General features: G+C 40.0%; 1 protein-coding gene across 1 annotated transcript; it reads right to left on the bottom strand.

Annotated features, from left to right (window-relative positions):
* Nucleotides 1–5: 5 nt before the first annotated feature.
* Nucleotides 6–21,357, bottom strand: LOC117838553 (protein ILITYHIA). Its single transcript, XM_034718621.2, has 60 exons — nucleotides 21,108–21,357; nucleotides 19,414–19,787; nucleotides 19,202–19,333; nucleotides 18,673–19,054; nucleotides 18,391–18,534; nucleotides 18,128–18,312; nucleotides 17,845–17,971; nucleotides 17,681–17,754; nucleotides 17,332–17,408; nucleotides 17,198–17,234; nucleotides 16,876–17,042; nucleotides 16,540–16,723; nucleotides 16,391–16,468; nucleotides 15,517–15,636; nucleotides 15,377–15,436; nucleotides 14,716–14,838; nucleotides 14,400–14,493; nucleotides 14,142–14,320; nucleotides 13,225–13,527; nucleotides 12,982–13,098; nucleotides 12,791–12,892; nucleotides 12,570–12,710; nucleotides 12,258–12,422; nucleotides 11,671–11,847; nucleotides 11,447–11,569; nucleotides 11,272–11,352; nucleotides 11,084–11,200; nucleotides 10,787–10,959; nucleotides 10,354–10,431; nucleotides 10,133–10,280; nucleotides 8,505–8,627; nucleotides 8,332–8,388; nucleotides 8,139–8,249; nucleotides 7,814–8,005; nucleotides 7,505–7,678; nucleotides 6,912–7,022; nucleotides 6,755–6,824; nucleotides 6,605–6,683; nucleotides 6,421–6,523; nucleotides 6,164–6,334; nucleotides 5,893–6,015; nucleotides 5,698–5,811; nucleotides 5,246–5,352; nucleotides 5,123–5,174; nucleotides 4,943–5,049; nucleotides 4,775–4,834; nucleotides 4,579–4,693; nucleotides 4,333–4,443; nucleotides 4,087–4,224; nucleotides 3,879–4,001; nucleotides 3,649–3,720; nucleotides 3,401–3,513; nucleotides 2,461–2,619; nucleotides 2,288–2,384; nucleotides 2,015–2,197; nucleotides 1,104–1,298; nucleotides 856–1,023; nucleotides 639–771; nucleotides 372–456; nucleotides 6–275 (listed from the first exon to the last, which is right to left on the bottom strand). Exons 1-60 carry the CDS (start codon nucleotides 21,235–21,237, stop codon nucleotides 236–238), a joined length of 7,878 nt encoding a protein of 2,625 aa, XP_034574512.1. The 5' UTR covers nucleotides 21,238–21,357; the 3' UTR covers nucleotides 6–235.

Genomic DNA, 21,357 nt, shown 5'->3' on the forward strand with positions numbered 1-21,357 from the left:
CTTGGTAGCCAGAATTGTAGATTGAATACCTTCAACACTATAATAGTGACGTACCATAAACATTGTTGGTTTGTCGCAAGAAATATGAACAATGCCGATGTGTTTTCCTCTGCTACTCTGTTGTCAAAAAAGATGTCCACAACAAGGGTCAGACAGAAAAACGACCCCATCTTCCACTATCAATGTAGCAACTATATGTAAAGGTCATATATATGACTGAAACTGAGAATAGGGTTTATGCCCTCTTGTCATCATCACTGCTCTCACTTCCATCACTGCAGGGGGGCGACCATGAACAGAAAATTGTCAGGTGGCGATGAAACATGACAAAGCATCTACGATGTAAATGTTACTAAGCTAACTACACATACCTCTCCTCGTTAAGCTTTGCAATTTTCTTTACTTCCAAGCCAGTCATGCCAAGGTATTTTTGCGCAGCTGTAACATTATCTGGCCCTGGAAATGGAGGCAGTAGCATTAATTTTCAGTTCTAATTAGATAACAAGTGCACCATGTCTATAAAGTTTTCCCATAATCCTACCTAAAGTTTACCATAAAGTTCATTTGGAAGAGGATAGCACCAGACAAGGAATAGTATGATATGGTAGTGGTAGGAAACAAAAGACAAGTGAAAGTACCTTTAGTCAATTGGAAAACATGAAGGGCACAGCGTTCCGCTGCTAGACGTACAGGCATGCTAGAGTCCTTCAAAGCATCAGCAATTGCCGAGCCCAATATTGAGTGGTGTGTAGCGAGAGCTGAATGGTTTATCTACAAGAAGGAACCATTAAGTTACCACAACGGCACCAAGAATAAAGTTACCAGAGAGCAATGAGAGAGGCTCCAATGATAAACCTTTGCAGCAGCTTTGATACACGACAAAGATCTCCTCCTAACTTCGCTTGAATCATCACGCAAAGCTAAGACAAGCAACTGAACCAGTTGCAAGGTACCGGCTTCCAACTGTAACTGGAAACAGAGTATCCTACCCAGAGTTCTTGTGGCAACTTCACGAACAGGGAACTTCACACAATGCAGACGAGTTACACATAGACACCAGAATAATAGTTAAAACAGACAAGGCGTGCAACTTCATCCAATACCTTGTCGTCTTTAAGAGAATCTTTCAGAAGATCAACAAGAGATGGAAAGGATGCCAAATGACACAATTTTGATGGAGAATGCATTGATATAGATGAGAATCCTAACAAAGCACCATGCCTGGTACACCAGTCTGGTGAGGTGCTCATGTTCAACAGGATTTGCACCAAATCTGAAATCTCAGTCTCCTCCATGTACTGTAAAGAAAGCATGGTATCACAGTCCATAAATGTGGCCAAATTAAAGGAAAAGAGGCCAAGAAATGCATCACAGATAATAGATCTTTACAGATCCAACAATGGCAAGTTCATTCACTAATGCACCAGAGAACATGGTAGTTCCCCGAAAAGGGTCTTGCTTTTTTTTTTATCAACTTTGAGCTCTTAACTGCTGCAGACTATCATTGGTTCTGTCAGCCTCTGTTGCTTTGCTGCATTACTCATCAGTCATCAACTGAACAAATACTGATATAGAAAAGATAAAAAGTAGCAAGAAAAGGTCCAGAAATAGGTTCTACACAATTTTTAGACACTTGCAAGTTGCAAACCATAGCCCATGCATCCATTCTTGAATGCAAAATTAGGGAAGCATAGCAGTTGACCCTCTTAACATTTCTTACCTCAACTAGAAAAACATTGCCTCATTGTAATGGAACTTCTCACTTGACAATCTTTTTGCTAAAAACAGTCACATGGCAGTATATTGAGTTACGTGTTGAAAATAATTGGCCTTTTCTTTTAGAGTCAGCAGATTGTAGTTTTTTTTTTGGTACAGCTCAAACACTAGTTAGACAAATATGAAACATTATTTCTGATACCGTCAACCTTTATGACACATCAATAATGGACTAGTAAAGAGGGAATAAAACATGAAAGGGATCTAACAGATGAAAACAAATGAAAATTATAATTACCAGAGACAATGTGCCAATCACTTTTGCAGCACAACTGCGGACATCATCAGCATCAGCCTGCAGCAGATCTTTGAGAAGATCACATCCGCGAGATCTAATTGCAGCGCTAACACTTTTGCCAGCATGTTTGATAACACCTTTAAGCGCAGAAAGCACACTTTCTTTGACAGATTCATCTCCTGACTGAAAAAAGGAAAGAAAACTTTAGTTTTGAACTTACAGTGTCATCTTTTCTCACACACACAAAAAGATAAGAGACAGAACATCCACAACCTGCAACATGGACAGAAGATCGCTAACTAAAGGATCCACCCGTGTGCTAAGTGCACTAAGCTTTCCCAGGGCAGCTGCAGCCCTCGTACGGACAGACCTGCAATTCAAACATATTCACATGTGTAGGTAAACCCATAACAGAAAGGGACACAGAAAGAGATGATAATACTGACCTATTGGTATCATGTAGACATTTTACAAATGTAGTCTGAAGTTGTGGAAGGAAGGGCTTGAGTGCAATTCCTCCTTTCGTGATGATGATTGTAAGGGTTGATAGGATAGCTGACTTAACTTGCCATGGAAACCGATCACCAAGGATGCGAATAAGAGGTCTACATACAAATGAACAAATACAAAAAATAAAACATAGATTAGAACTACAATGCCCATATGCCATAGACCAAAAAATCATTTAATTAGGATGTGAGCAAATATGGGATCGAGCTGTTTGACAGAATGTTAAGAGTGCTGCGTTCTTCTCAGGGAAGCTTCTGCTTTCTCAAAAAATAACTTTCCTGAGAAGCAGTTGTTAATAAGGTTCAGAAGCCAGGTGTGCGGCTCCTGCTTAAGCTCCATATTACAGGGCTTGCAATTACCTTGCCTGTCTTGCCTTGTTCCAAGTATAGAGTAAGTTCAAAAAGCAAAAGCTACAGCTTGGCAGCAATAATGCGATAATGCTATTCACTTTGTGGTCTATATGTTTTCTGTTTTAATTTGCCCATGTAGGATTTGTTCCACAGTCACCAAATGGGTCAGGTAAAAATAAATTTCTAAAATGCATATCTGACCTAAATTGAACTAACATGAAGCATTAGACAGGTGCAAGTAAAAGAAAATGATTATTCCAACAAGAAATTATCTATATGCAACCAGCTTAAATGTGTGTCGTGTTTATTTCCTGGTAACTGTTAGCCATTTTAGGGCCTACGTAGTTTAAGAACAAAATTGCTAAGGAGCTCTTCAACTGGCAGTTGGACATGTGGTATAATGCCTCTCGGTTGTAATGAATTGAGTTACATGCTGGAGTTTGCTCAGACAGCACAAATCCTCATTTGCCAAACATTTAAAGGGAATCATAGAACAGAGGTTATTTCAAGAAGGTAAAAGACATACCCTGTAATTGGCACAACAACCTCCTTAAGAGTTTTCTCGCTTGTCACATCAATTAACTCTCCAAGACCTTCAGCTGCCTGTTCCTTTGTTTCGGCCGTCCCACTAATTAAACCCTGGAGTTCAACAGAAAGATTTATCAGATGTGCTCATGCCTGATATCAATGACAAGAATAGGAATCTTGCGCTGCTCTTTCTTACTCTGGAAATTAAAATATCGCATACTATTATAAAATTTCACAAATAAATACCTGTTGAAATATAGGAAGGAAAGGCTGCAGTGCTTTGGGAAGACATAAACCAGGCACGAGAACAGGTGCACCCTGAAAATGTACATGAAACTATTAGTCTAGGATAGAAAAACGTCTTAAGATTTAGAGCAACTTAAAAAATAGTGGGTACGTTTTTTTAACTTCTTTTGAGCTAGGACGCGACAACACATGCATAGCACAAAATTTAGTAGTTGAAGTTACGGTATTACCTTTCGCCTTCTACGCTCTTTATCTCTGGCAGTAGAGACAGCATCACGCACTAATTTTATATGTGTCGGGAGCTGTTCCTTTGGAATAGAGCCAACAACTCTTGAAAATGCTTCCAAAGCAGCCTGTTGATCGTCATTAAAAAATAAGTTTCAGAGGAACTAGTGTCAAGTGAAGTGGAACCATACTGCAGGGATGGCAGGTACTCACCGATACAGTAGCTTTGTCGGTATCACTCAGCAAAATAATTAGGGTTGACATCATATCAGAAGCCTCATCAGCCAGATATAATTTAGTATTTTTAAAGAGGAAACCAATTAGATAGGCTGAGCCCCGCCTCATTGATGCCTGCACGCAAAAAATACATTAAGAATCTTGAACAGAAAAAAAAAGACAAAAAAATCAAGGCCTGATATTGTTCAAATTCCCTAAATAAAAAAAAACAGGCCAAACAACCTGACTGTCATTGATTCCTCTTAGAAGTTCAGGTATCAAAGTTTCAACTCCTTCCTCATCAATGACCAACAAAACAGTTTCAGCAGCTTTCCTGGCTGAGTTTTGTACATCCTATACAGATGGGAGAGAAAAAAATGTAAGATATAACAGAACATACAATTAACATTCCTAGATAGAAGAATAAAAATGAATACAAACTAGTTAGATGCCAAGATACAAGATGGTTGTGTTTAGAATGCATCTCACCGCATCTTCATCATCCATAGCAAGAATCAATGCTGGGAGGACAGTTCCAATATGTGAATTCAAACCTGGTCCAGCAACCTCTGCTAGAGCACCCAATGCATGTGCATTGAATGAACTGCGCCAATAAAGCAATTTGTATATAAAACAGGGTTATCAGAACATAAATAGAAAAAAATAATATCAGTGGCCAACTCACGAGAGGGGGGGCTGGACTAATTTGGGCAGTATATGGGGCAAAACAGCTGCAGTTCTGACGCTGTAAAATCAGATCAAAAGTTCAATATTTGTGTAGAGTTCAAGTCAGACATCCGGTCAAACAAAAAAAAACTAATGAGAACCAAAACGAGAAGAAAATAAAGAAAACCTTAAAATCTGCTTTAGACCATCAAGGGCTGTTGCAGATGTATCATCATCTTCCAAAGCCCGTAGCAATGTGGGGACAATCTCATCAATGGCTTGCAATCCAGCACTCTACATAAGGTGAACATGTTAACAAAAAATGGCAAATCATCCATAATATTCAGAACAAGTTTAGCTCAAATACCTTATACAGAGTACTAAACGCTAACCCAGCAGATTCACGGACCTCTTGGGTGCTGTTACAGGGAGATATGTCCAAATGAGACACCCAATAAAAACAACAAAAAGTTACAGCAAGAAAGCATACCTGTCACATAGAGCAGTACGAATAGTAGGGATAAGTTCATCCATAAAACTTAATAGCTGATGTTTTCCAGCGCTGCCCATAACCTCACTCAAACCAATGCAGACTCCCTGAAAAGTGAGAGTATTAAAGTATGTTGATCATTCCATGGATTGCATATTAAACAAAATAAATGGTAAGTTCAAAATAATAAACAAATAAAAACACATAAAGTAGGGCCTCTACAAGGAACTCCTGGATTGAGGTTACTACTAATATTTTAAAGTGAAATACTTCTGTGCACATATACATTCCACTAAAATAACACACTATCATATACAGAAATATACAAAGAATAACATTACATTAGTCAGAAAATGGTTAAACAGCTTCTGGCTCTTTCAGACCATGAGCAGGTCGACACAGTTGCAAAATCTAGTTATTCTCCACAGACGTATTTGATTAACATAACTTACTTGTCTTCTGCTAGCATTTGGATCTTTGAGTCCCTGTGACAGGATTGGAATAATAGAGGGCAAAACTCTCTCACCAAGCTTCCTTACAAGCTCACCAAGTGATCTCCCAGCAACCTGCAAAAAGGCAACACACAGCAAAATTAAAAACACAACACATCTCTACAGATATCAAACAGAACATGAAATAGGTCAAACCTGACGCCTTTCTGAGGAAGATGATGCAAGAGATGAAATTAGTGTGTCCATAAGTACTGGCATTATTTCTTTTAGAGTTCTTGGAGTATTTGCTACAATTGTCTTCCAGACGTGTAGTGCAGCCTGACATGCAGAGAAAAATTTAGAACAAGGGTGATCCAGGAATGCTGAAAAGTGGCATATTAAGAAAAATAAAAACATAAAGAAAAGCAGACAAAATTCACTGTTTCTGAAAAGGGCTATTAGTGATCTTGGAATAAAGCATATATACCTGCCGGACAGTCAAACTGACATCAGAACGGACCATATAAATGGCAGCAAGAACTTCATTGCGTTTCTCCCTTCCGAGTACTTCAATAATTGCACGCCCCTGAGCCTCTGTACTAGCACCTTCATCATCGCTTCCACCCTCAAGGATTGCCTTCCCAGAAGTTCCAGCAACCTAAAGGTAGTAGTATTAGCAGATGATGCAGCATAATAAGGTGAACCTAATATCTCAGTTCAGTAATACATAGATGAGGTATTAACCTTAAACAAGAGATCTCCAAGAAGTTCAACAGAACTTTGTCGGATACGCCAATTATCACTGAAGATCCCGTCCTCAATAGCAGGAAGCAACAGAGGTAACGACCTATTCAACAAAGAAAATTCCATCATATATCAACAAGCTGCAAATAAAAACAGCAACTAACTAATTCAGAGGATAGCATACGATGCGGCATAGTGCTCCACAAAGACATGACCAGCAGAAAGTGCAGCATCACGAACAGATTCATTCTCATCAGCAAGCCCTGATAAGAATAAATGGTTAGAGAATCAATGTGACAAGTGCAGAGCAGAGGTAGATATTGAACAATCTTACCATCTAATATAGCAGGAAGAACGGCCTGCAGGTAGTTCTGGAATACACCACCCAAGGACCTCGGCAAATACTATAAAATAGATATAGAAGTGATCAATAACTTACTGCATTACAGCAATAGTCATATGATAACACAGGAAAATTTTGGAGAAATTACCCGGAAAAGTGTAAGATGTCCATCACGAACAGAAGCCTTCTGGTGGGAACAGTTCCGGATGATGTCAGGAAGAATACGATCGAAATAATCTTGGCCAAGAGCAGCTAAAACCTGGAAATTTGAATATAATCAAACATAATTATATGTTAACAGGAAATTTTTTCTATTGCACCAGTCATCCATCAATAAGGAATCATCAAGACTTGACTTACATAAAAAAAAACAGACACAGATCCATATTGTTATCATAGCTAGTGCGAAAATATGCATGTATATCGCATTTATGCCTTAACATCCATTCATTTGACTTGACTTACATAAAAAAAAAGGCTAGTTGGACTCATGCCATTACAATTTTCAAGAATTGGAAATTTGCCATCGGTTGTATCACTGACAGGTGGGAGCCACCTCAGTCACTGACAATGGCATTTTTCAAATTTTTGAAAATTGTAATGGCATGTATGGAATTATCCCAAAAAAGAACAAATTGTGCTATGAACAGATCAAACAATTGCCATAAACAAAACAAATAGAAATGTCATATTACCAAAAAGAAAAAAGGCGCTGAAGGCAAGTAAAAAAGAAAGACCAACCTCACTCAGCCCCTGGGCAGCACCAGATCGTTCAACATTACTACTATCTGATTTTAGAGTATCTAATAACCATGGCACAAGATCTGGGAAGATTTCTTCACCCATTCCACTTATAAGAGACCCAAGAGCTCGAGAAGCCACTGCCCTGACTTCAGGTATAGGATCCACTAGAACCTGCAAGATATAGTCAAAAAAGAGTATAATAAGCAAGAAAACTACGTCAATTGAAGCAACAAAAGAACTGCTATAAGCAGTTGCCCACTTCTGACTTCTGAGATGTGGTGCGATAAGCATAGGGAGATAGCATACCTTCTTCACTTCTGGTAGGAGCAAACCAATGTATGGGATCATATCCTTTGGTTCTGTAACTAAAGAAGACATGTTTCCAACTATTTGAGCAGCTTTCTTTTTAGTCTCAACACCCCTCTCCCTCAGTCCTCTATGCACAATAGGCACAAGCAATGCAAGCGATGGTGCATCTATCGAATTAATAAAAGTAGTCTGCCAAAAAAGATATGAAGATGTAAACCTAACAATAATAACCCATCTCGAGTTCTTCATTGGCAAAGTGATGCGAGCAACCAAAAGTCAACAGCTGGGTTGAACACTATGTCACTATCTTAGATCTTATTACCTGAAGAAGGATGTCAAGAGAATGTTTAGTGTGGTCATTTGGATCCATCAGAGCTGACAGAAGAATAGGAACAAGTGCAGATATTTCTGGATTCTTTATGACACTTCCAACCTGGCCAAAGAAAACAAAGCAGAGTCCATTACAGATAACGCATAAAAATAACCAATTGTCATGGTAAACAAGCAAACATTACCTCCTGGAGAGCTGTCTGTCCCGCCGCTTGCACTTTGGGATGTGTGTCTGTTAGTACCTGGCAAATATATTGCATAAGATATAAAACTTGATGTTAAGTTATATAAGCAGCTTTGTTTCGGGAAAAAAGTTATATAAGCAGCTTAACTCAAAAATACAAATTACAACATATACCTCTGTTAACTTTGGAACAATCTTCGGAAGACACTGAGACAGTTGCTGAGGAGCACAATATGCCATGGCACCAAGAAGTTGAACACTGCTTTGCTTAGTACGCCATGCTTTATCTTCTAGACCCTGGAAAAACGTGTTAATGACATTCTTTAAAATATATATGCTTTAAGGAAACCATTGAATGTATCAGACCAGCTACATAGATTCCCTGTATACAGTTTCAGAAAATGAATGAGACTAGAATCATATTCTGTCAGAAGTATCTGAATATCTATTTCATCTCCTTTAAAAGAACTAATATAAAAGCTATGAACAGTACAAATCAGATTAAGGGAACAACATTTCTGGAAACATTGGGTAACAGATGGACATGAAGTTCTGCTCTTTCTAATGGAAACAGTAGTAGTTTTCTGGTGCCAATGGCCTAAATATTCAGCAGATGATTTAGTAGGTCCAATTTCAATATAACAAGATGAACTGACCAGCTTTATGGATGTACCCAATAGAACATTTGGATAAAATAAAGGTTACAGTTTAGGGCCCGTTTGGCACGGCTTTGGCTCGTGAAAAAACAGCTCTGGCTCTGGCTCATCTGAAAAAGTAGCTTTTTCTGGCTCTGGCTTATTTTGTAGGAAAACATTTGGCAAAACAGCTTCTCCTAGCTTTTTTAGAATGTACAGAAGATGTCATTGTCCATTGTGCCCTTGCATATATATATGTTGTTGCTTGCACATATGAGTTTTATGTGTGGCTCTATTAATAATGTGATTTTATTATTTCTTCCAATTTATTTTTCCTCTTTTCTTCCAATATATTTTCCCTTTTCTTTTTCTTCAGTTCTTCTTTTCCTCTTCCCTTCCTATCTCTTCCTTCTCTTCTTCCTTATCCATTCAGCTCGGCTTGGCGCTGCCTCCACCCCGTGGCGCTTGTCCAACCTGCGCCGCCAGGCCTGCACCTCACCATCTCTGCCGGGCCATGCGCCGCTGGAACGCCCTGGGCAGCCTCCCTGCCGGCAGTTTTCCACCGACCCTTGCCGACTCTGCCGCACCTCGTCGCCCGCGGCGCCGCCTACTCCTGCCTCACCGCTGGCCATCCCGCCCCTCGTCGGCCTCGCTCCTCGCGGCTCTTGCCTTGCCGGCTCCTGCAGCACCGCTGGTACCAACCCGCCCCACACCTCCCCTCACCCTCACCGTCGCCAGCCCCGACCCTCGCCGGCCATGTCCCGCCGCTGGTACCGACCCTCGCCGCCCTCTGCCCCGAGCTAGCTCCGCCCCACGCCGGGCCGCCCCGTTCCACCCTGCACCGGCGGCGCCGAGGCCTAAGTTGCCAGAGCCACCATTGCTGCCGCACCCCCGCGTTGCTGTGCACCGCCGCATAGTGGCAAAATGTTTGTAATTTCAGCGAAAGGACAAGGGCACATGCATCTTTTTGCGTTTGTGGAGATGGATGAGCCGGGAAAAGCCACTTTTCTTGGCTTCTCCCACGCCGTAGAAAACTTGATGCAGCTTCTAGGGGAGCTGTTTTGCACGGGAGCGTTTGGCAGGGCTTCTTGAGAAGCCGGTGCAGAAGCCACTCATGAAGCCCTGCCAAAGGGGGGCTTAATAGCATCGAACAAGATATATTGATACCTTAAGAAGTGAAGGAAGGACGAGCTTCACACCAGGACCAGTGAGCTGAGACATCATTGCCCGAGCAGCACACTCAGCAGCTTCACGCACTGCCAGGACTTGATCAGAGAAAGCCACAAGTAGCAAGGGTAGCATTTGAATGACATACCTACAAGACAGCAAACATAATGAGTCACTTCGAACCAGACCAACATTTTGAAGCGAAGATGTGCATCACTTACGGCTCAAATAGTCTGCCAAGCTTCTCACACAGGCACTCAAATCCAAGTAAAGCTCCTTCACGAGATTTAGCAGACATTCTGCACATAAATGGAAAATTCAGTGCTACAATGTTTGGCGATCAGAAAATTCTCAATACATTGAATACTTTATCAAATAAAAGGGTGAGAACATAAGATGAAAATGGCATGAAAAGGAAATGTAAGAAACAACAACAGTCCCATGTTGCAAAAATACATTAGTTAGGCATTATGCTCTCTATAAAAGGGAAAAAGAACTACCCAAAACCTCTAAAGGATGCCTAGAGAATAACAAGACATGAAAACAGAATACAACAGCTGCAGCACATAATTAGGTTAAAAATGAAATAAACATTGTGACAGATGAATACATACTAATTTATTAAAAATTCTCTTTGCAGCACCAGTAGCCTACCTGTCTTCCAAACTTTGTCGCAATGTTGTAGCAATACCGTATTTTTTCAAGGAAGAAATTCCAAATCCTTTAACTACCCCAGCAAGGCCAAAGGCTGCACCACGTCGCTCGCCATACTTTTCACATTTCATCATCCGATCCAAGAGTCTAGAAACAAGAGCTTGACCCTCTTCCTGGTAATACAGAGAAGTGAACATTAGTATAATCAAATGAACGAAAGGCATAAAAATTGGGTACCAAATGGATACAAAGTCAACAATGCAAACACAAAACCCAACAGTACAAAATACAACTCACCTGTTTGGAGACCATAAGTGGAGACAAACAATCTGAGACAGCACGTTGAACTGCCTCTGATGGGGTGTTAAGGACATCTAACAACTTCTCAATAACACTGTGAACTTTAGGATCATCCTGTTACAAATGCTATGTTTAGTACTAAACATGCATCTTTTAAATAAAGATAGTTCAGTATCCATCTGCACCTTTGATAGATGTTTCGCCAGAGCACCAGTGAAAATAACAACACCTTCCCTCACAAGATCATACGTTTCCTCATCCGATGCCTGTTAAATATGGAATATGTAGCAAATATGAAAAGAAATAGACAAAATAATTAAATAATATTAGCACGATTATTAATAGGGAAATAGTACTTACCTTCTTATTCAAGTAGCTCTCAAAAATAGGAAATAGCAAAGGCACATTTTCCTTTCCATGCCTATCAATAATAAGGATGCCAGCATTAATCATTCTACCACGAACATCAACATTTGGATCAGCCTGTAAGTTCAGCATAAGATGCATTAAAAATTAAATGTACGCAGGACTGCAGACTGTGGTGATAATATCAACACACATAAAAAAAAAAGCAAACTACTTACCAGGGCACGTGATATGAGAAACGTCATGACAACAGGAAGATCTTTAGAGGCCAAAACATCAGCAATAGAGTGGAGTGCTAATGCTATACCCTGCCTTCCAAGCCAGTGCGTATCTCCAAATTCAACACCAGGGCCAAGATCACGAATGTACAAAGAGAATAGGGTAGAAAGTGCATCCTGTCATAATACGACACCATAATCAGAAAGTTACTCCAAATCAGCAAGAATAATTTGATCATGGTGGCTCTATCCAAGTTCGATTTGAATATAAAATTAAAGACACAGTAGCATAACTACAGATTATACCCAAATACACAGCATTATATGTTCCACTTTTAAATAGATGCCATTCTATGATTTTAAGATGTACTATCACCGATTTGTCATATACCCTCCAAGTCCAGTTCAAATGTCCTTAGAGTAACACTAACACAACATTCCAAGAGCAAGAACTAACTTAAGGCAGTCTTTAAATGTGCATGTCCTTTGTAAGTGTGCCTAGTTGCCTTGCAAAATCATAGATCATCTATATAGTAGTGGAGGGAGTACAAATTCAGAACAGTAATTTTGCGCCATTGGATACTTACTTGCATTTTGTCTGGATTTTCATCCAATGCTGCAGCCAGAGCCTCAGCAGATGCAGCACGAACATTGTAATTTTTATGGGAGAGTGCATTGAAAATACCAGAGTAATCAGTGATTACATCAAAACCAAAGCGGTCCCATAACTCTTCTGCTAATTCAGCAACCACCTAGAGAAGGTACATGTGCCAAAGTGCAAGAAAATAAGCATAATTTCTTGCTCTAGAAACAACAAAAGGTTTCAACATATTTCAAGACCGTAAAGAGGATTAATAGAACAGTTCCATGTCAAATTTCGTAGGGAAGCTGTTACAAACCTTCTCTGGATCATGTGCAGCAATCCAGAGGCTTGTTGACACTTGCAGATCCCGTTGAACAGAGTGTATAGGGACACATTTTATAGCATTCAAGCAGGCAAGCCTAACATGCACTTCTTTAGCATATACACCACCAAGAGCCTGAAAAAAGAAAAGTGTAAGAATACATAGCACCAGAGATGAAACAAAGCACGCTGAAGAACAGACAACACAATAACCACCTGTGCTAATTCATGGCTTCTTAAACCCAGGCATAACTCATTCAGCATAGGCCCAACTGAAGGATGATAGGCAGGGACAGTGCTCAACACATGATAAAGAACCTAGTGCACAGAAAAATTTAAGATGGTGAATATTAGGAGAACAAAACAAAGAAAATCATTTAAGTCTCAAAGAACTAAGAATTTTTAACTGATAACATCCTAGGACGAGGAAGTGGTAGTATTGGATCCAGATGCATAGATAGTATGTGAAGCACATCATCATGAAGACATGTCTTTTTAGAGGACAGAAGGATCCTTTCCATTATCTGAACCAAAGGTAGCAAAATAAATTAATACGAGTATAGAAAAAGGTAGACAAATTTTGAAAGTAAAAGGTCAACAGGAACAGAAGTAAATTTATGATAGGACTAAAGTCAAAATGGAAGAAATACCGGAAAGATAAAAGTAAATGAATCTGCTGGAAGAGGTCCTGCTTTGCATGCAATTGTCAGCCCATTTACTATTTGTTCAAAGAGACCAGATGATGGCTTCTTCTTGCTATCTTCTTCCACGATCACAGGCATAAGATCCAAAACCATTTCAAAATCACCGATAGATATTACACGGATTGCAGCAGCAATCTCAGGCGCCCAATTGCAAAGGGGAGGGGCTGTGCAGCGAGCAAGCCTCAACATTGTACGAAATGCAGCATCACTTACTATTGCAGAACTTAGCAATGGATCAACATAATTTACCTGCATTCCACCGGAACATATGATGAATATACATGTAGAACAAGCATCACAATTAATAACCATGTCGTACACACTAAAAGAGAAAGGATAAAAGGATACAAGAAACTAAGATATTTCTTTAAGATAGGCTCTATAAGACACTGATGACAACAGATTGCACTGCTTTTTAACTGAATATTTGATGGTCAGTTGTTACATACTCACATACACTTAGTTACCATGGTTTGACTGTCCATAATAACAACCAGTGCCACAATAAAATAACATATTAGTGTGTCCATTAAGGCAACAAATCATCAACCTGTGATTTATTCACACATTTCCAAAATAACAAAAAATAGTAAACCCGGTACAGATATAAAAGAAGAGGTCAACTTTTGTTCAAATCACTTCCTATCATTTATTCAATTTTTGGAAAGCTTTTTGGGTACGAATATTCAATAAACAAGGTGTGGCTATTCTCTATTGTTCAATATTACTCATAGAAGTGCATATTGCTCCCTCTATCTAGTAGCCTTCAATGCTGTGATGAAATTCGGACAAACACGATCTATGGCTATCCAGCAACAATGAAAATACAAAGGAGCTACAAAGGGGAATAAAAGATTGCTAACCAGAGATGGCAGTTGACCGTGAGTAAATATAGGATTAGCAATAGCCAATTCGCCAAGAGCATCCAACATTAAGGAGAGATTCTTCTGCACTTGCCCAACCTTCATACGTACAGATGCTTCCTCCTTCAGGAGCAACTCTCTGGCCTCCTCTTTAGCGGTCTTAGCTTTATCGACAGGAGCTGGAAAATGTTGAGTGTAAGTTTTCACCAACACACTACACTATGCATAGCTTGTGTCAGGACTAAGAGCTTGAATTACCAGTCTTTTTTGTAGATTTCCCAGTTTCTCGCTTGCCAGTGCCTGAGGATTCTCTCTTCTCAGTTTTTGCAGGGACAACAGAGCGAGCAGTGTCCTACAAATCACAGCAACAACAAAAATTTAACATCTGGAATTCTGGATTAGGTTAACAGCAAGCCAGAAACATGTGACTCACTGACCAAAACTCAACACATCTAAATATAATACTAGATTACATGTTTGGTAAATTATTTTACAAAGCCTCAGAAACTACATATTCATTAAAATTTCCAATCAAAAGATTCAAAATCTAACTTGCAAGAACAAAAAAGATTACCGCGTCTTGATCATCATATGCCCGAAAACGGCCCTTTGCAAGTTTGGTATTTTTTGAAGCAACAGCCTCGGCAACGTAAACTCCTTGCTCAGTTGACAACTGCCCCTCTGGAGTGTAGAATATCTACATTGTGTTTAGAAGAACCTGTAAGACTCGATCCTAAAAAAGAACTCTATTGAACTACAAAGCTATTGATAAAGGCACAAAAGTAACTAGACCTTCATTGCACATGAACTAACAACATCGAATTTAAAAAAAATGTTTGTATGCCAGCATTTAGGCTATTCTAGAGATCGTGGAATCCAAGAGCATTAGTATAATAATATCTCAAAATATTCTAATGCATAAGTTGTGTACGGTGAGGAGATTGTACGGCATATTCAAGAGGGAAAAAGATTAGTATAGACATTATTTGCAACATATGGTGACAACGCTTATGGAACAAAAGCAGCAACACAAACCATTTTTCTGAGAGTGGGAAAGAAAACAGTTTCATGCATGTCCAACGAAAATGCACTAATGACTATACTGGTAAAGATGAGTTGACACCATTACAGGGTAATCAGGAATATTATGACCGAAATTATGGCAATGCCCTAACAAAAAGACTTCCATTTTTTTGTTTGAGATCAAATTTCATCAAGCAGTCCATAAAGTCCACCTTAATATCATTCTCTGAGAAGGAATCGTGCAAAGTGCGCTCCTCGAGTCCTATGAAGTGCTGGATAAACAACAACATAAACAAACTATCAGAATAAGATATTACAAGCTCAATTTGACATAACAAAACAACCAAATAACCTTCTCAAATTCTAGAAATGTATCATTGGGAGTAATTGTCATCAGCGTCGATAGCGAACATAATGCTGCACTCTGTACTTGCTTGTTGGAACTAAATAGACCATCCTGTGAGAGTAATTCCTGGGGAAAAAAAAACTACTGGTTATTGACCCAAAAAGCGACAACAGTGAGAAGGAAAATTCTGGATGGTAAGTAATAATGAAAAATTGCACAATAAAAATTTGTGTCGGAAAGGAATTTCCTCAAAAGCAATGTATGGTAACATTCATAATAGATTCCTGGAGCACGTAGGGATGATGAAGCCACAGGCATGGCTCACCTTTTCTCAGCCACAACATCCAATGAAAAGTGTCAAATACTGCAACCCAAAAACCAAGCAGATATGGAATTGAAGATGGACCACTAGAACATTCCCCAGAGACAAACCTAGTTTGGATTATTTTTTCCTTTAAAAACTTTCGTTTGTTTCATGTTTGCAAGAAATTAAAAAATGCTACCTTAAGTTATTGAATGCTACCTTTGGGAAGATGGCCCAAGAGACCAAGACCATAATAAACTTGGATCGAAACCTAAGATCTTCTCCACAGTAAACCAATCATGGTTACCCTATATTGTATCAGGCAGATTCCAAAATGCACCTACTAAGGCTAGTCACTGCCGCTAAACAACCCAATCCTGGGTTGCAAATTGCGATAACAAAAATGACCTACATAGTAAGCTTTATTAGCATATTCTACTTCTACACCTTCTGATATTAACTTAACGAGGTGTCATGACCATTATGCATCTACAATAGTACCACAAATAAACAGAGATAAAAACATATGATAACTTTAAAGCAAACCCATTAAAAAATATCCAAATCCAGAATTACCTTGCAGATAACAGAAATGTTGGGAGTAATTAAGTCAACAAAGACAATCTGTTGTTGTCTCAACCTTCTTTGCAACCTCTGAAAATATGATATACAAAGCAATCAGACACGAAAATAATTTGAGAGAAGATAGTTAGCAAGATTCAAACCTTATATACACCAGCTGGGCTTGCGGAGCTGGAAAGACAAGGGTGGTGGGAGCACAATATAAGTCGAGAATACGATCTCAGACTATGCACAACAGCATAAGGTGCAATCAAAAACAAGCACTTGACAAGGACCTCAATAGATGGAGTGAATGGTAGTTGTGAATCCGAAGAGTTATCCATATCACTGATTCAAAAAGAGAAATGTCAGCACACAAGATATGCAAATTCACAGGATTCGGATGAAGTAACAACACAATGGAAAGCAGATGACTCCAAGGGGAAGACAGAATCAAGAATATGCAGGTATTTGACACCGATAGGTCTACAGGTGCATACCCTTGTTTCAACATTGACAGTCTCTCTCCAACTAATGACAACCAATCTGTGAATAAGAATAGAGTATCTTCAGCCAGACCACTGGAGCTAGAGAGGACTTTCTTCATAGCATCATAAGCTACCTTCCTGACTTCCCAACTTGGATGGCAAGCTAGATATATTAACAGCTGTACCAAAAGACAATGAATCAGTGCACACTACAGCCGTATAGCCGATATGTGATGAGCGAATACTTCTCCAGTAGTAAAGCTAAATGCATGTATCCATATGCATTTCAGATAAGACAGTCAAGATTCAACAATTTAGAGCATTCTAGCCCTACCTGCAACAATGACTCGATAGAAAAATATTCCCGAACCCTGCAATTCAAATATGAATTAAGTCGACATCAGAAAACAAATGGTACTAGTCTAACACATAAAACCCAGCTTAATGAGGCGAACACTAGAGCTAGACCTGAAGAGATGTTCTACAAACAGTGATTGAAGAAGATCCACGGCAGCTAAGCAATCATCATCTGCTAGTTTGGGAAGCTGCCAGGAGAAAACAGTGTTAAATAAACCTTAATAAAAAGAGTTTTAGTTTCGGGGTAGCATTAAAAGATCTTAAAATCAGAATATTTGATGCCAATGATTACACTAAGGCGCTAGAGTTTTTGTAACCACTAATCACTCAATTCTCCAAGCACATTTTATATAAAAGCAGGTACAGTAAAAAAAGGTCCATGTTGAAGTACATCCACTTCTTGTGTCATTTTGCAGGATGACATTATTCTTGATGGAAATTCAAAGAACAACAGAATTACCAACTGTAAAGAGATCAACGAGGGTTCATTTTGAGCAATCAGTGGCCACAGTTTCTCCTTCAGAACAGCACCATCTGCATATTCATTAAAACCATATTTATTGAAAAAAAAGAGATTGCATACATAAAACTTGCACTTGGAAAAAGTAAGAAATTGTAGAAAACCTGCTTTCGTATCAACAGCAGCAAACCTCAATACTGCAAAGAGTGCATAGATTCCATCCAACCGCTGTGTTGCCTTGCTGAAGCCAGCTTTTGACAGCTGAATTAAATGATCCAATAAAGAAGTAACCTGGAGCACAATAATTTTATCAATACTTAATATGAGCCAATGTTTAGTGCCAGCATTTCATCTGCCCTTAAAACAAATCTTCCTTAGGCAAGGAAAAAATGAAGTAAACAGGAAGGTTCTTCTTTCTATATACAAAACTGGAAGTAACTCCCTTACCTTTGTCAAAGAATCAGACTTTTTACATACAAGTCGTAATAATTTTAGATGCCCCTTCCTTAAAGTGTCTTTCTCTTTCAAGCCTGCAGCAATAAATGAAACAACATCTGGTTGAACAGCTTCAGCTGATACTAAAGCCCAGGACCCTAATGCTGACAGAATCGCCAATTTCACCTCCTCAATACCTGTCATAAGATAGAAAACTATGAATTGGTGCCATTATATATGGCTATGGAGCGTAGAATGGGACTGCTGAACTTTACCATCATCCTTGTAACACTTCAGAAGGAAACTAGATACTGAAGGAGCAAGTCTGCTTATTTGCTTTGGAGGAGATCTTGATAGCTGTTCTAAAGCATTTATCATTCCAATTCTCTGGTATGGAAGTGATAGTTTCCCCTCTGAGCCTGGCCAAACAAATTTTGCCAAGAGAAGTATGAATGACAGCACGAAATTGCAAATTGTGTTAAAAATGAGTTAAGCAATACACAGCACAACATGATAGACCAATAAATATTAGAAAATAAAAACTATATATGTAATACCTCCTAAGATTGCTTTGATAGCATTGACCATGGAAGGTAGAGCGTCTGGATCACTTGACTTCTCACTTAGTGTTCCTATAATACTCAAAGCATTGATCCTCCTCTCTTCATCTGAATGCCGAGCCTGATGCAGAACAACTGGCATAAACTCCATGCAATACTTGCTTAGGTCCAAACGGACCGTCTTTAGAAGATATCCAATGGATTGTAGTACGATTTCAGGATTTCTTTTCAGCATCTTTATGCATGACGGCATAACAGTATTCTTAAAATCCTCATGCCCAATCTCCACGAAAAGAGGCTTAAAAGCTTCAGTGGCTGCTTTTGGTGGCCGGTCTTTTGAACTCAAGACGATTTTGGCATACAAATCAAGGAACATTGACTGAAAAGCAATAGCAACATGTTGTCAAACACATGAGAGAATCCACAAAAGGCTTCAATCAATTAAGTCAAACCATTAGGTGAATACATAATTGCTTGACTACTAACAACTGAAAAATGGGGGTCAAACATGAGGTTGAAGATTTACCTTGTACTCAGCAGATAATGATGGAGAGGTAATGGTAAAATCCAGTATCAGATTTAAGAATGCAGGAGAATCCCTCATGGAAATCCTTAAATCTCTGACCTCCTCTATGTACATCTTGTACATTCCACTAGGCTGGAAAATGGAACTAGATAAGATATGGGAAGGAGACAATTCTGACTTGCTCTACAATTATTTACTTATTGCCAAAGTACCTCAGAGAAAAGATGAATGAATAGCTGTTTGCAAGTCCGGCGCCGACGATAGGACCCATTCATAAGGACTTGACATAAGACAGCTTGTGCATTGGCAAGTCTGGAAAAGGCGCCTTTTGAAAGTGTGGCAAACTGGCTCCATTTCAGAAGATAGTGTGACCATCTGAGAAGCTTGAAGCTTGTAAGGGGGTTTGTGACCTTTAGATTCTTTTCCATAGATTGTACAAGCGCCGCAGCAAAGGGCTTCATGAAGGTGGGTTCACCAAGAGCCTGAATAACCATATCATCTACTGCTTTTCGTGATGCCCGATCATCATATATAGGCAATGTCTGGAAAATGAGATCGACTAAGGATGCAGTATCTGATGGTGATTCTGCATGTAAAACAAAGTAATATAAGAAAATTAATTTCATAATGACATCCTCAGTTAGCATAAGCATGAATCACATGAAAAATCAATCTTCATAGGGACACAAGGTTTCTTCTTAAAAAAGGAGCCCACCCCAAAAAAATAAGAGCACCAGCAAACACTGATTTACAGGAGGGTTTAGTAGGGTGACCTAATAGCATGATAATCTATCTCATGATAACATTCACAACACATATATTTCTCAGGGTCGTTAATTGTAATGCCACAAGATGCTGGATGCAAAACATTGGCAATTCTCCAAGCGTACGACTAAGCTCTAGAACTAGGTCGTCATAACTCCCAACCATAGCACCTGGCCAGATAAATAATTGACTGATATCATAATGAAGCATAGCTGAAGTATAGAGGAATCACTAGCAGTCCGAGTTTGTGCTCTGCATAATGGATCCTGGTATGAGCAGAATAACGCTTTAAAGCCATGGGGATCATATGCATCTCACAGTAGGCTCAAGTTGCACTGCACATTTGTTAAACTCGCATGCCTATCCCAAATTGTTGAACAAGGTTAGAATAGCCCATTAACATGGGCCAAAATGCCTTGAAGTGATCAATATAGGATATGCAACAGAATCAGCCACGGGACAGCCCTGCAGCAACATGGCATGCACACCCAAGCAAAACTAAAAATTGGTCAATGGAATTCACTAGCTTAACTGCAAGGCAATCGCTTGAACCAGACAGAACAAGTGTCATTATATTGTCTACAAGCCCCATTCACATGTTGGAAACCCACATGCAGAACAGGTAGATTGGATTTATACAGCAAAATATAACTCCAGAAACTACACAGGTAGTTGCTGCTGACTATTTAAGATCTCAACAAGTAACAGCTACAATTACACCATAGATCGCAGGAGGAAAGACGAGTAGGGCATGCATCAAAAAACATATATGACCATAGATGCAGAGCAAACCACACGCTAATCTCAGCCGAAAGTCGACACAGGCTGCTAAGCACATCTGCACAAGTACAAGAGGGCCGAGCTAATGAGCTACGATCCGCTTGAAGATGGGCGGAATTGAGCAAGCAAACTGACACACGAAACGTCACGATCCACGAGGAGATCCAGCTCGCGCAAATCGGAGCGAATCCACCGCCAAATGTTCCTCCGATCGCAGAACCCTGACCCCCGAGTCCCTCACTAGAAAAAATAGGAACACGGGAACGAGCGGGGGCGCACGGGAGGGAGACTAAAACACGCAGACGACGGCGGGGGAGCCATCCGGAGAGGTTGGGAGCGGAGGCGAAGATGGGGTGGGTACCTGAGGCCTTCGCGAGGAGAGGGGGCAGGGTGTGGCGGAAGAGGCGGAGGCGGCGCTTCGCGGAGGAGGTGGAGACCTCGGCGGCGGCGGCGCGCAGCACCTCCTCCACCGCCGTCTCCTGCGCGCCCATATCGGGAAGAAGGGGCGCTGGAGTGGCGGCAGCGGCGGTGGCGGTGGCGGCGGCGGCGGCGGTGTTGGGAGATGGGTCGCGCAGGTGTGGTGTGTGCTGCGGCGGCCAAGGACTGCGCAG

This window comes from Setaria viridis, chromosome 9, assembly GCF_005286985.2.
Source record: "Setaria viridis chromosome 9, Setaria_viridis_v4.0, whole genome shotgun sequence".
NCBI classification, from domain to species: Eukaryota; Viridiplantae; Streptophyta; class Magnoliopsida; order Poales; family Poaceae; genus Setaria; species Setaria viridis.